At 33.2% G+C, this 14,548-nt stretch overlaps 1 protein-coding gene across 2 annotated transcripts in view; it reads right to left on the reverse strand.

Annotated features, from left to right (window-relative positions):
• Window positions 1-9,538: 9,538 nt before the first annotated feature.
• LOC106459407 (E3 ubiquitin-protein ligase RNF220-like) overlaps window positions 9,539-14,548 on the reverse strand; it is a 60,718-nt gene continuing 55,708 nt past the window's right edge. For both annotated transcript variants that reach the window (XM_022385904.1, XM_022385903.1), the window contains exons 13-15: window positions 12,699-12,813; window positions 12,003-12,077; window positions 9,539-9,912 (exon numbers count right to left, since the gene is read on the reverse strand). In XM_022385904.1, the coding sequence (XP_022241612.1) occupies window positions 9,841-9,912; window positions 12,003-12,077; window positions 12,699-12,813 (262 nt within the window). In that variant the 3' untranslated portion in view covers window positions 9,539-9,840. The remainder of the gene's footprint in view (window positions 9,913-12,002; window positions 12,078-12,698; window positions 12,814-14,548) is intronic.

Here is a 14,548-nt window from a genome sequence, read left to right on the forward strand (position 1 = left end):
CACCTTTTCATTGATTTTGCAGGTCACTTTCATTGGCAAATTAACGAAATCCGAATGACCAACACATTCTGCTATCTTCGAAAGCATCTCTTCCTTCATTTGAGGATCGAAAACATTCATTTGCGGATCTGACTGTTACAGTTAATATCTTGAAGCGTTGTTCACTTACGTGCTAGAGAGAGGGATGGAATTTTTGATACTCATACCATAAAGAGGGCGCCTTCAAAGACCTGTGTTGGGTTTTAAATCGATCATATTCTTTTGTAACAAAAAATCCTCTACGGCAATCTTTAACATGTTACGCAGTACAGACGGTCCAGGCCCCTTTCTATACATAACTAATCCCAGAAAACAGTTAAATGTAATATTTCTACCACTTTCATCTATATTCTTTTCTTTATTTCCATTTAATGTTTCACCGTTTCTTTCGATTTTGTTTTTTCATTGGAAAAGGATGAGGGTTCGAACCACTTCTCCTGGATCTGCCCCGATAAGACTTCGTCGGTCCTTCTCATAATCACAAAGTACAGAAAACCTTTTAATTATCACAACGATAAGATTCGCCAGTCATCATAATAATAATAAAGTACAGAAAACTCTTTTAATTAGCACAACGATAAGACTCCGCCAGTCATCATAATAAAGTACAGCAAACTCTTTTAATTATCACAACGATAAGACTCCGCCAGTCATCATAATAAAGTACAGCAAACTCTTTTAATTATCACAACGATAAGACTCCGCCAGTCATCATAATAAAGTACAGCAAACTCTTTTAATTATCACAACGATAAGACTCCGCCAGTCATCATAATAAAGTAAGAAAGCTCTTTTAATTATCACAACGATAAGACTCCGCCAGTCATCATAATAAAGTACAGCAAACTCTTTTAATTATGACAGAAATGACAGGACAAGTACTACCACCTCTACCCAATAGTATACCATAACCTCACATTTCGTAACTAACTAAAATAAATAAATTTTGCGAAATCAAGCTTGAGGCAGAAAAGTGCAGTCGAGGCAGTCAAACATCGGTAAATTGCTTTGTGAGCCAATTCATGAAATGAATTCGTGGCGTAATTATAGAATATTTCTTGGTAAAAAATCACTTAGATTAACAACTTCTTAGATAAAGAACAGCCAGCGCGTTTTGGTAACACTACGTTCCAACAGTGGCTTTTTGTCATGTTGTTTAGCAATAAAAGTATAATCTAATATTGTTTTTAGTCTATGTACTGACAGGCCCCCAATGGCACAGCGGTATGTCTGCGGACTTACAACGCTAGAAACCGGGTTTCAATACCCGTGGTGGGCAGAGCACAGATAGCCCATTGTGTAGCTTTGTTCTTAATTCCAAACACACACACACATGTACTGACAGTATAAAATGTAATGTATAGACAACACAACTGGAAAAATATTTGTTGATTTCTTAATTTAGTCTCCGTTGATTAAAGAGGTTTGTTTTTTATTAAAAGCGTTGGTGATACAACAGAAAATAGCTTAATTCAGAAACGGTTTACGTTTGAAATTAAAACGATATTTTTACTTTCATGATAAATTTTATGCACTTGGCTTTAGCTTTAGGCTTATTATACCAACACTCACTACACTTATAAGGTTTCACGGCACCCCACTCGTCACTAAAATCGTAATGGGCAGACAGTAATCGAACTATTCTACCTGGATAAATGTATTTTGGCTTTTATGACTCCTCCTATTTCGAGAAATCTAGCGTGACGTGACACACAGAGGCTTTTATATAGGTTAGATGTTAGCCACACTATATCTGCTATATCCAGTGCCGACGAGGCCTTTCGCTTATTAACAGGGAGACGCTATTTATATTATCAAATTGCTTGAACAACCAATGTTTAAATAAAATAATAATGAATAATATAATATGTTGAAACAAATGAGTAATATAGTCTTAAAACGTCGTTATTTCATGTGTAGTAACGTACAAAATAAGTGGTTATTGAAATAATTTGATAATATAAATAACGTCCTCGTCGGCACTGGATATAGCAGATGCAGTGTGTCGAACATATTATTATAAACCCTTCTTCTTATTTAGTGGATGAACTGACGAACCTAGTTTTCTTGACCCCGGGGCGGGTCAAAAGACCACAACGTCAACGGGAGCTTCTGTTGGAGTAGAGTGTTTTTCGTTCTCTTTAGCTTCTGCTCAACAACGAAAAGTGTATTCCACAGCAGTGTATTCGGTTGCGGCAAGGTATGACTGGAATGTATACTCTATATAAATTGCATATTTTTCGTAACTGAGCATTGAGTTGGAACTTATAACCATGACGTTTGTAAAATAGCCTTGTAAAATTCTACTTTTGTCGAAAGATTTCTTTTTTTTTTCAGTTTAGAAAAATTAATTTAAGTCTCGCTATTAGAATACATTCTTTCCAAGGTATGACATCTCTTAAAGTTGATTGTACACATTCGCTTTGAATCAGGAAAAAAGTTAGAAATCCGGATATCTGTTGATTTTATCCCGTCCAATGAAATAAAGCTTCACAACTTGGAGATATTTTACGGAGTTGTAAAGCTTCACAACTTGGAGATATTTTACGGAGTTGTAAACGGTTTTTTTTTTCATAAAACAGTTTTCTCTTAGTTTAAAGCAATAATAAAAATAAAATGTGTTCTACTGTTGTTGTTTTTTTGTCTGAGATAGAATGTTGGAAACGTAATTTTAGAGAACAAAAAATCGTGTGTAGATGTATTTTCTTACTTGTGATAGTTAGCAGTAACGTTACTAACATCTTAAAACTTGATATCTTCAACATGTACTGAACCTTACGAAACAGCTTGGTCAAAAACCTCTATGGTTCGGGCATAGCCACCCCTAACGAGATTGACTGTCAGAGTTACAATGCCTAAAGAGCAAAGTGTAGAATGTGTTCAGCAACATATTGTAAATTGAACCTTGGAACTTCCGGCAGCAGCTCAACACATGTACCTTTAGGCTACGTTAGGCCCACTTTTATATAATAATCTAATCTGATAACAATCACCATTTCCCTAAAGGAAACTTTGTTATTTTTCAAAAATTTTCCCGTATGATTTATACAAAATACGTTTGTGGTATATTGATCATTTTCTGTATAAATATTATAGGTGATTTTATTTTTATAACAAAATCAAAGGCAGGAAATTAACATTAAAATTAGAAACGATTATACGTGGATAGTCCTTTGTGTATAGTTGCGTGAAAAGTCTAAAACAAAAGAAAAACTCTAAAACTGGTCCGTAAAGTTTGCAGTCACCTATGGGTCGCGAGTTCTGAACCCGTCATCGAACATGCTCTTCCTTTCAGCCGTGGGAAGGGGGTTATAATGTCGCGGTCAATCCAACTTTTCGTTCTAGCAAAGAGTAACCCAAAAGATGGCGGTGGATGTTGCTGACTAGCTGCCTTTCCTCTAGTCTATAACATCTAAATTAGTGACGGCTAGAGCAGATACTCCTCGAATAGCTTTCAATTCAAGTTGAAGCACGAAAAAATACTCGAGATAATACAGTCACGGTCATTTAACTAGGGTGAATAACCATAAATTGATTTTGTGATAATCATGCGCATAATATTTAAGCATTAAAATAAAGTTTAATTTTGATATTTCTAAGAATTTCAATGCGATGTGGAAAAAGAATCGGAACAGTATATATTTTCAGTTTGTTTTATAGACATTAAAAGGAAAAAATTTATTTTTTCATCTGAAAATTTAAAATCCTCATATTAAATTATACACAGGACGGTACGGTAGAGGGTGATAGTGTTGTTTTTGTTATTATTATTGTTTTTCTCTAAGAAATTTCGCGAAAGGCGACACATAAGGTTATCTTCGCATAACTGTCCCTACTTTTGAACTTACAGACTGGAGGAAAGGCAACTAACCAGCACCTCCCATCGCTAACTCTTAGATTGATCAAATAGTAAGATTTGACAATCATCATTTTTAAATTGCGCCTACGATCCAAAAGTACGTAGGGTGTTTTTGCGGCTATGGGATGTGAGCCACGAACCTTCGAAATGAATTCACAGTACTGGCAAAGAGTTTTGTTTATCAGCAACTGAATTGAAGTTTTACGAAGAAAGATTATGAGCAAACTTCCATTAGGATTAGCCTGACTGACAACCATGTTAAGGTTAGTCCGATTAACAACCATGTTAGGTTTAGCCTAATTGATGATATTACTATTAGACTGGAAGATAGGAAAAGTGTTCTCCGGAAACGCAGCGACAAGTTTTATGAAGAAAGATTAAGTGCAAACTTCCATTAGGATTAGCCTGACTGATAACCATGTTAAGGTTAGTCCGATTAACAACCATGTTAGGTTTAGCCTGATTGATGATATTACTATTAGATTGGAAGATAGGAAAAGTGTTCTCCGGAAACGCAGCGACAAGCTTGGGAGCTAATAACGCTAATATTCGAGATTCTAAAATCCGGGGTTAGATTCCCCGCAGTGGACAGAGCGTAGATAGCCCATTGTGTAGCTTTACTCTAAAGGTCAAAACAAAAACTGACCGAATACTGGAATTTGACCGTATCTCTCATACCGCACTCACGGTCCGAAATTGCAGATAGCGTATTTTGCCGAAACGAATCTTGGGTTCAAAGTCGTCCGGGAGCTGTTCTTATATTGATTGTCTTATCGATCAGCGTCTCGTTAGAAAGCCAGCGTCTAGCATATGAAACACTTTTTTCATGTTTTTTCCCGTATCTAATCAAAATAATATGAATAATATATAGAAAGTAAATATTGAAATTAATGTGGTAGCAAACTGAAAATTTGCAAATGAATACGTTTATACGGAAACAAAGTAAACATACAAAAAATGTTATCCTACACATTTCTGCTGTCCGAGCGATTCTCCGTTTCATGATAATAACTCATGCATGGAACTAGTTCTCTAAAGAATTTGATTTGAAAATTCCAAAATTTTTAAGAAGCACAGCTGTATTAATATTTACTGTCGCTTATAAGCCTTCCTTTTGCGCATGGTTAAAGAGTTATTCGAATACATAAATACAAGAAAAGTCTGTGTAGATCATAATAAGAACCAAGAGGGAATCCTCAATAGCCGCGGCATTTGAAATTCTTTAAGGCAGGATAAGAGTAAATTAATATATGAGACCCTGGGCGTGGTCAAATATATCAATCGAAAGCGTTTGACCTCCTGAATCTAAATCTATAATTAAATTTAGCTTTGAGCTAAAAACTTGTACATAAAAAATCACACCCATGCTATGAGCCGCGGCTAAAGAACACACCTTTAAAACAACCTCTATATAGTCAGTGTTTTAGTAAGAATTATACACACACACACACACATATATATATGTATGTATATGTAAAAAAAATTATTTCAACAGTTAAGTTAATGTCAAAAGGAAGGAGTGCATTGAAAACATCAAGACATTTAAATTATCAAAACAAATCTTAACTAAAGTGGCACTCAGTATAGAGCATACCTCCGTCACGTAGCGTTATCATATTCGGCCCTCAAAAAATACGAAAATGCATCCGTCGTTATCAACTGAAACATACCATTTTTGGCAGGACAATGAGGAATAATATTATACATATGTTCACCAAGTTTCATCACAATCCAACCATTTGTGACTGAGTTACAGAGCACAAATAATGTGAAAAATCTGTCCCAATAATAACAAATAGGGATTTTTTTTTTAACCTTAAATCACTTTTAAGTTAGGCCATAGTCCAAATGTATACCAACTTTCGTCCAAATCCATTCAGCTGTTTTCGAAAAATCTTGTTGATAAACACACAGGGGTGAAAAAATAACCTTCGGTGGCGGAGGTAACAATTAACACAAAAACGCTGCATAAATTAAAAATATCTCCACGGTACAGGCTATAATGTGAGATATTATATGTGGGTTTTGGAGGCGACTCTGGAAATGGGACCCACACTGTCTACTAGCCTTAATCTCCGTTCGCGCATACCTATTCGAGGGCTATCTTCGCTAGCCGTCCCTATAGACTGTAGAGAGAAGGCAGTTAGTCAACACCACTCACCGTATACTCTTGAACTGTTCTTTACCAACGACTAATGGGAATGACCCTCACCTGGTAACGCCCCCCAAGGCTGATAGAGCAAGCACGTCAGGTAACGGGTTTCGATCGCGCGACGCGCAGAAAAAAAGATTAATTAATCAATAACTTTACACATACTGCAATTACTTATTGGTTAACACAAGTAGTAGTTCAATTTCTCTGTGCACTTCGAATATTTCAACATTACTCCTTAACAACCACGTTATGGTAAGCCTAATTAACAACCACGTTAGGGTTAGCCTGATTAATGATATCACTATGTTTTTAGCTTGAATTATCAAGAACAAGAGTTTATAAAATAGCTTAGCAGGAACAGGAAGTAACAAGAGAATGTTTTCAAAAAGTTTTTTTTAACAAAAAGTTACGCAGTGGGCTATATGCGATGTGTCCGCCGCAGATAATCGAATCCCGAATTTTTGAGTTGCAAGTCCACAAACTTACCGCTGACCCACCGGAGTAATGCTTTATCAAAATAGAACATCCTAAGAGTTGGTGGGAGGTACTGTTGACTAGCTGCCTTCTCTCTAGTCTGTCAATCCAAAAATTAAGGATAGCTATGCGCAGATAGCCCATGCGTAACATTGCACAAAAATTATACAATTACAACGTCGAAAAAGTCTACAACAAAAACATTTAAGAAGTGCAACACTAGGTGCTATAATAATCAGTTTTGTTGAACGAACAAAATTATGAACAAGATGGTCCAATACATTAAAACCTTTTTATCTATGGAACAGGTATTAGAAAAACAAATTCAGTTATTTAGTGCGATTTTAAATGTATTTCAGAGATGAATATCACCAGAACAAAAAATTATATATGCGCAGAATATCTGTGTAGCTATGTATGCACATTGTACAACAACAGCTCAGTGATAATTCTGAAACCTTACACCTCTAAAAACTACTTCGGTACTCGTGGTGGGCACAGCACAAATAGCCCTTTGTGTAGTTTTATGCTTAAAAACAAACAAACTACAATAACGTTTATGAACCACATTGTAGGTATCATAATGTAACAGTCTTCTTATATCGATGGTTAACGGTGTTAAAACAAGTCAATAACTAGAGGGTTAATACGAGTTTAACGTCTGAAGCGATGGTTGAGATTAACTTAATATCTGAAGAACCGGAGTCCGTAAACGTGATGTTTTTATTTACTTTGGCTCTAAACCTGGAGACCAGGAAATGTTTGTTTTTACATACGTAATTTTATTGTTGTCTAAGAACTGTGGAGGAGTATGGCGTCAAACTTTCTATCCTAACAAAGTCTATAAAAAAATGTATCACTTACTAACTGCTGTTGATATGTGTCCTTTTGCTCAGCTTTAATTGAATTTTTTTACACATCATTGATAGAATGTCAAATATTACTAAGGCTTCGTAATGGCAGATAATGAATTCTGAACATTATTGTTTTTGGACATTTACTACACAAAATGAAAAATACACTATGGATTTAACACCAATTAAAACACATCATGGAATTAACACCATTGATAAACAACATGGATTTAACACCAGAGAAAAACACAACATGGACTTAACACCAATGAAAAACACACCAGAGATTTGCCATTAATACAGAGAAACTTAGTTTCAAGAGAATTATTGTAAAGGAACACTAATACATCTTGTAACATGTTTCCAACTATTTGGATATCAAAATACCATTATTAGTGTAATTGAAACCAATCCGTCATCACTGACAGTCCTGTTGAAGAAGGTTCACACAAGGCCTTAGAAACTGAACTAAAATTTGATGAAATTTTGTATCTATGTCAGTTTAGTGATCAGCACTTAGATCTAAAACTTGATATCCAAAATATGTTGTGAAATAAATATTTCTTAATCATAAAATATGACATACCGTTATAATATGTTTACTTATACAGATGGTATGCAAGTAACAACCAGTAACATAAAAGTATGGAATAAATTGTAGAGGTTTGGTTTGTTTTGAATTTTGCCTATGTTAGCCGTCCCTAATTTAGCAGTGAAAACTAGAGGGAATGCAGCTAGTCATCACCACCCACTGCCAACTATTGAGCTATTCTTTTACCAACGAATAATGGAATTGACCATCACTTTATAACGTCCTTATGGCTGAAAGTGCGAGCATATTTGGTGGGATGGGGATTCAGACCCGCAACACTTAGATTGTGAGTCAAGCACCCCAACCACCTGCAAATTGTAGAGAAACACTTCATCATACTTAAGTTATTCCAATAGTGCAAGGTACTGTAACTGTGTGGAAGGGAGAGAGGATGTTCTCATAATTCTTTTAAAAGAGAAAATAATATTCAACACAAACTATGGTTGGTCAAGTTCATTCTATAATGCTGGATTTTAGCACAAGGTGTTACTAAAAAATATGTTGTTTAAATTTGTTTTGAGTAGATAGATAGCATCTTCAATCATCTTAAATTTATCCAAACAGAGCAACTTTACAATGACTCGAACATCCCATTTATCACCATGTTTGTTATTGGACAGCTGTGAACCAATTGCTGTAGATATTCTTGGATGAATAAGTTACAGTACGAGAGAATGCCTTAGAGAATTTTCTAGAGTATATGCTGTGTTCATTCTAGACTGTTGTTGCGGCAAAAGGTAGTTAAACTCGATATTAGGTGAAGGATTCTAAGAGAACTGGTCAGTGAAGTTGATGATCTACAATATTTAAGAATAGCATGGATAAATGGCTTTAACAGATGAGAATCCACAAACACAAATGCCATTGTCAAAAACCATTCACGATACCCAGAAAACAGTATGCAATACAATCAACAAGGATCTTGGTTTCAAAACGAGGGCATTGGTTCACCATGATAATGCTTACAGTCATACCTCCCATTCAACCGTTTTTTATCTAAAGTTACCAGTACAAATGCCATTGTCAAAAGCCATTCACGAGACCCAGAAAACAGTATGCAATACAATCAACAAGGATCTTGGTTTCAAAACGAGGGCATTGGTTCACCATGATAATGCTTACAGTCATACCTCCCATTCAACCGTTTTGTATCTAAAGTTGCCAGTGGTGTGCTTTAGAGATGACAGCCTTACAATAAAACCTCTTGCAATGGAAACTATGCTGCATGCTTATTGTTAAGATTCAGTGTCATTAGACAGAGCATGACCAAATGTAGAGACATTATCTGTGACAACGTTTTGCGGCTCTTCCATTAGTGATGAAGCCCAATTTTGATCCTAATCATTTTAACATGTTTTTATCATTTCTGCGAGAACAGTATAAATTCAAGTAAGAAAGTGAAAGGCTCAAGAAATTAGTCACAAGGTAATGTGGAAGTAATATTGTGTTTACTTTTATCACCACCTGGGTATGGGGAAAAAAAAGATATATATAGTTTCTGCTATATATATATATAGCTTGTACAAGAAAAATTACCCAAATAATATTCACCCAAGTAAATACACTTACTCTACAATATTTTATTTTCTTCACCACTGTACATATAATATTTATCACTAACAGGTGTTATGAAAATCACATTGCTCTTACACTTTAGTGAGAGAGAACAGCCCTTTTCAGAAATGGGAAAAAAAAACATCTATATAAAAATAATAATTACAAAGATTGTAGAACGAAATGAAATACAATGAAAGCAATAATTTCTTTTCTTAAAGTCAGCTTTTAGGAACCTTTTAATTAATATTTAATTTCAACCTTCAATAAGTTACACCTTGTAAAAAAAAAAGACAAAAAAAAAAGACTCATTTTAGAGATAAATTCTTCTTAAATCGTTTGGAGATGTAATGATGTTACACTGTGGACATAGCTTCTTGGCCCCCTAGAGAAAAACAGAGAGGCAGATAAAACATGTGACTATTCTGAAGAAAGGTTAACACAAGTATGAAATGGCCATGAAAACAATCCTTTTCTTGGAAACATTCCTAGTCAGAAATAAGCTGATCACATTTTATTGTCATCAGAATGCATCCTAATGAAACTCTAGGGCCTAGGCTTTATTCTTATAACATCCAGCTATAAAAATGGCTTAAAACTGTTCATTTATTTTTTACAATACATGCAAGTATAACGTAAAAACATTCAGCTGCCACATTAGTTAAACTTGAAAGCTATTTGAAATTATACTTTTTGTGAATTAGTATATAACACACTTTAATATATAAGCTTTAAAACAAAAGTATATGCAAAGATTCAGTATGCATTTTTTGACTGTTATTTACAAGGAAAAAATACAAGTTTTTACTACGGAAAACAACAACGAATTCTTCTCGTGATTCTTCAATGAATATTGTTTTAACAATTGCCTGTTACTGCTTTGGAAACGTTTCATTCAATCTGTTAAAACTGATTCCTAATAGCATTAAGTGATGTACAAACTTGTTTATAGAGTAGAGACTGTGTTAATATGGTTAAAAAGTAGAGACTATGTTAATATGGCTATTATGATTCATATAGTATACATATTGAGCATCTTCCAATAACTTAATTAAAGATACCATAATAAAAGGATTTTCGTGTATTCTAAAACATCAATACTTCTGATGTTATGATACATCTTCAATCATTATTTTTAATGTATCTATCTTCCAACCACTTAAATATATACCATAATAAAAGAATTCTTAAGTATTCTAAAAATTCAATACTCCTAATGTTACGATACATCCAGGATAATTTTTACCGTAACAATAATAATAGTCTAACATTAGCTACAGATTTAAAATCAACCAAGAAAAGCTGAATTCTCATAAAATGTATGTATAACTATTTAAGAGTAACTTTAATATTTTATAACTCACTTACAAAGAACTGATTCTACAGCAGCAACTACTAATTAGAATTAACCTTAGCTACAAGAGTGGGGGTCTATCAAAAACTGAAACAATTTTATGTGGGTGGTGGTCTGTAAAACACTGAAACAATCTTATGTTGTTTTTTTTTACAGATAGTTTAGACAGTGTTTAAGTTTTGTTATTTTTTACAGATGGTTTAGACAGTGTATTTAGGTTTTTGTTATTTTTTTCATGCATTCAATTATTATAAAACTTCGTTTTCCACCTGATGAATCACTTTAAAATATCTTCTATACAACAATATATGCACAACAGAAATTAAATGATGAGATGAAAATGTGTTATAACAGTGCGTAGAAAGAACAACAACAAAATGGACCTGCAATATTATTGACTATTTGCAAAAAGTAACTATGGAGATGAGGTAATAAAATAAAAATCAAGTCGAGAACAACAACAAAATTTTATAAATGAAAACCTTCAGCTGAGCATTGGCTATTATATTATTTCTCTGTCAATGTTTCCATTTTCATTAAAAGGCATAATATGACAAAAACAAGATCTTGAAGAATCTATCTATATGCTACTAAAACTCTGAGATTGTTTGTTTGTTTGCTTATTTTCTCAGTCAAAAAATCATTCACACCACCGTTCGCACTAATTAATGAAACTTCTTACTCCACTTTTTTGAAAAATGAAATGGTCTTTCCTTTTTCTCCCGATCGACAATCAAATATCTTTTCTTGAATTATGAATAACACGAATGGATTGAAATATTTAATTAAATTATCTCAAAATAAACCTTCGTTTCGGTGCAATATTGAAATTAGCTTCAATTCTTCATAGCCTCTGAAAAGTGGTTAACCCAACGGGTCACGGTGGTCTAGTAGCCTTTAAAGCTACAGGCAAGACTACTAAGTTGATAATCTGTGTCAATAAATGGCAGTAATATATGGGTACATTGTTCTAACAATTTCCTTGTTGTCTTGCACATGTAGCTTCAAAGTATTAAACTATCTTGATTCCTAACTTTTGAACTAATGGAAAACTGCAAATAATATTAAAATACAAAATGTGTCAACAAACTTTAAAAATAAAATAAGTTTATAGAGCTTACCAGTGTTCTCAACCAGCATTCTTCACAGTACACATGCCAACAACACACTGATACTACTGGATGTGTATAGGGCTCCTAGAGATGGTAAAAATAACAAGTTAATTAAACAACAACTGAATAAGGAAAAGCGTACAAAATGTGATTATTTATATTTGTTGATTAATTATAAATGTTCAGTTATAAGCACTGTCAAATAGAATGCTTATGGTGAGAATAAAACATGCTTACAGTTACCTTCTTGATTAACATGTTTAAACTAAAGCAATACTTTTCAACCAATATACTAACTACTGTAGAATTTGATAGAAGTACTGACTTCAAACTCATAATTTATCATACTGATCATTGATTTTCATCCCTCAAAATTACCAATTTCCAATACATGTAAAAATCAAGAAATGCACTTGATCCATCTATCACTTCCATTAACATATTAAACGTAACAACTGTAGCCTTGAGCTTCTAATCCAGTAAAATTCCATAATTAGGAATACACATTTAAAGTGATGATCTTATTGTGAGCTGCTTTTAAAATACTGTTTGAAAGGAAAAATGAAGTAGAAGATGGTTTGTATATGAACTCACAATTCGATAACATTTGGTAAAACAAACAGATATAAAAGAAACTGTCACTCTGAGGGAGTTAAAACTTTTTTTTTAAATTTAAAGTAAAAAATGGTTATTTTAATTACTTACCATACATATTAAACATTTCATCTTCTCTATATGTTGATATTGCTTTTCTAGTTCCCTAATTCTGGCCTTCAGAGAAGATATCGTCTGAAGTTTACCTGTTTCTAAGGTACATTTTCTACACCCAAAAAAAAAGTTATATTTAAAATATTAGCTTTTTATAATTGCATATGTATACAATTTGAATAAAAGTGGTAAAAATATTTCATTTTACTATTTAAGAACGATTTTGATTGAACAAAGTAAACAATAAAAAAGTAGAGATTTATGAATGAAACTGAGTCAGAACAACCATTAAAACACTTAATTAGTTTACGAGTGTTTATTTACGAATTTTATCTTAATATTATAACATCCAGTAAGCTTGGCCACACGAAACCACTTATAAGGATATTAGCATATAAGATAGTACAACTACTACTTTTGAAACAAACATAAGAGTACTACTACTTTTCAAACAAACGCAAGATAGTACTACTATTGAAACAAACATAAGATAGTACTACTACTTTTGAAACAAACACATAGTTGTATGACTACATTATTCCAAATGTAATCAAGTACTAATACTATTGAAACAAACATAAGATAGTACTACTACTTTTGAAACAAACACATAGTTGTATGACTACATTATTCCAAATGTAATCAAGTACTAATACTATTGAAACAAATGACTACATTATTCCAAACATAAACTTACTAACATAATTATTTGTGAAATGTATAAAATATTCAAGTCAAAGCTTTATGCATTTTTACAAACTGGATTCTTATTAATACTTAAAACATTTCATCTAGTACAAAAAAGGTTTAATCTACAATTCAGAAAGGTCTTTTAACATTGCACTTAAACTGTATAAAGAAAGGGTTATCTGAAAAAGCATTGTTTTGAACCTGAAACTTATATATTCATTTGTTGAAGATCATGAAGTGTTGTTATCAAATGATGTTCATATGAATAACTGTTATTCACTGGTACACAAACACTTTAAGAAGCCATGTGGCATTCCATTCAGTTACTGGTTTATATCAGAAGTCTCCAGGTTAGACCTATAACCTTTATCTTTGACCTTTCAACCACAAATCTTGGGAACCCAATCCAGTGGTCTTATTTTATCCTCATATATAGTAATTTATTACCTCATGAACACTAAATCTATCCCATTATCAAAACACAGGATAGATAACTCTCAAGCCAGGCTTGGTAACTTCTTTCTTATCTGTTGTTTAATTATCTGAAGGACAGAAAGGGAACAAAATAACCATACATGGTTACTGCTTTGAGTAATCTGGTGCTTCGTAACCACAGATTAGTCTGCTACATATGGATCAAATTCACTTTTTTACACCACATTTGGATTCACTAGTGCAAGTTTAGTCAGAATTCAAAATAATTCAAAAGTTTTCTGAGCCAAATCACCTAACACTTTGCCAGTATTTGTTAACATTGACACAAGGAAGAAATGTATCAATACATAGTTAATAAAATACCACTAATACATATGCAAAATAATATGAATATATACTAAATAAAGATATCATCAATATATTGATATAAATATAATAGTACTGTCTGTTATATGTCTATGTAACTACTTCGCACAGTGTGGATGGATCTTCACCAAAATTGTATGAAGGTTAATTAGGTCCATGTGTGGAGGTGCATGCAAATTTTCAGTTTTGCATTTTGCAGTTTTTATAGGCGTTTTTTAGCACTACTACACCCCCTGTTGATGGATATTCACCAAATTTGGCATGAAGACTTGTTAGATATATTCGGAGATATCAGAAATTTCATGGTTTCACATTTTGTGTTTTGCAGTTTTTATGGGTGATTTTTACAACTACAT

The sequence above is a fragment of the Limulus polyphemus genome, unplaced genomic scaffold, assembly GCF_000517525.1.
Source record: "Limulus polyphemus unplaced genomic scaffold, Limulus_polyphemus-2.1.2 Scaffold604, whole genome shotgun sequence".
In the NCBI taxonomy this organism is placed as follows: Eukaryota; Metazoa; Arthropoda; class Merostomata; order Xiphosura; family Limulidae; genus Limulus; species Limulus polyphemus.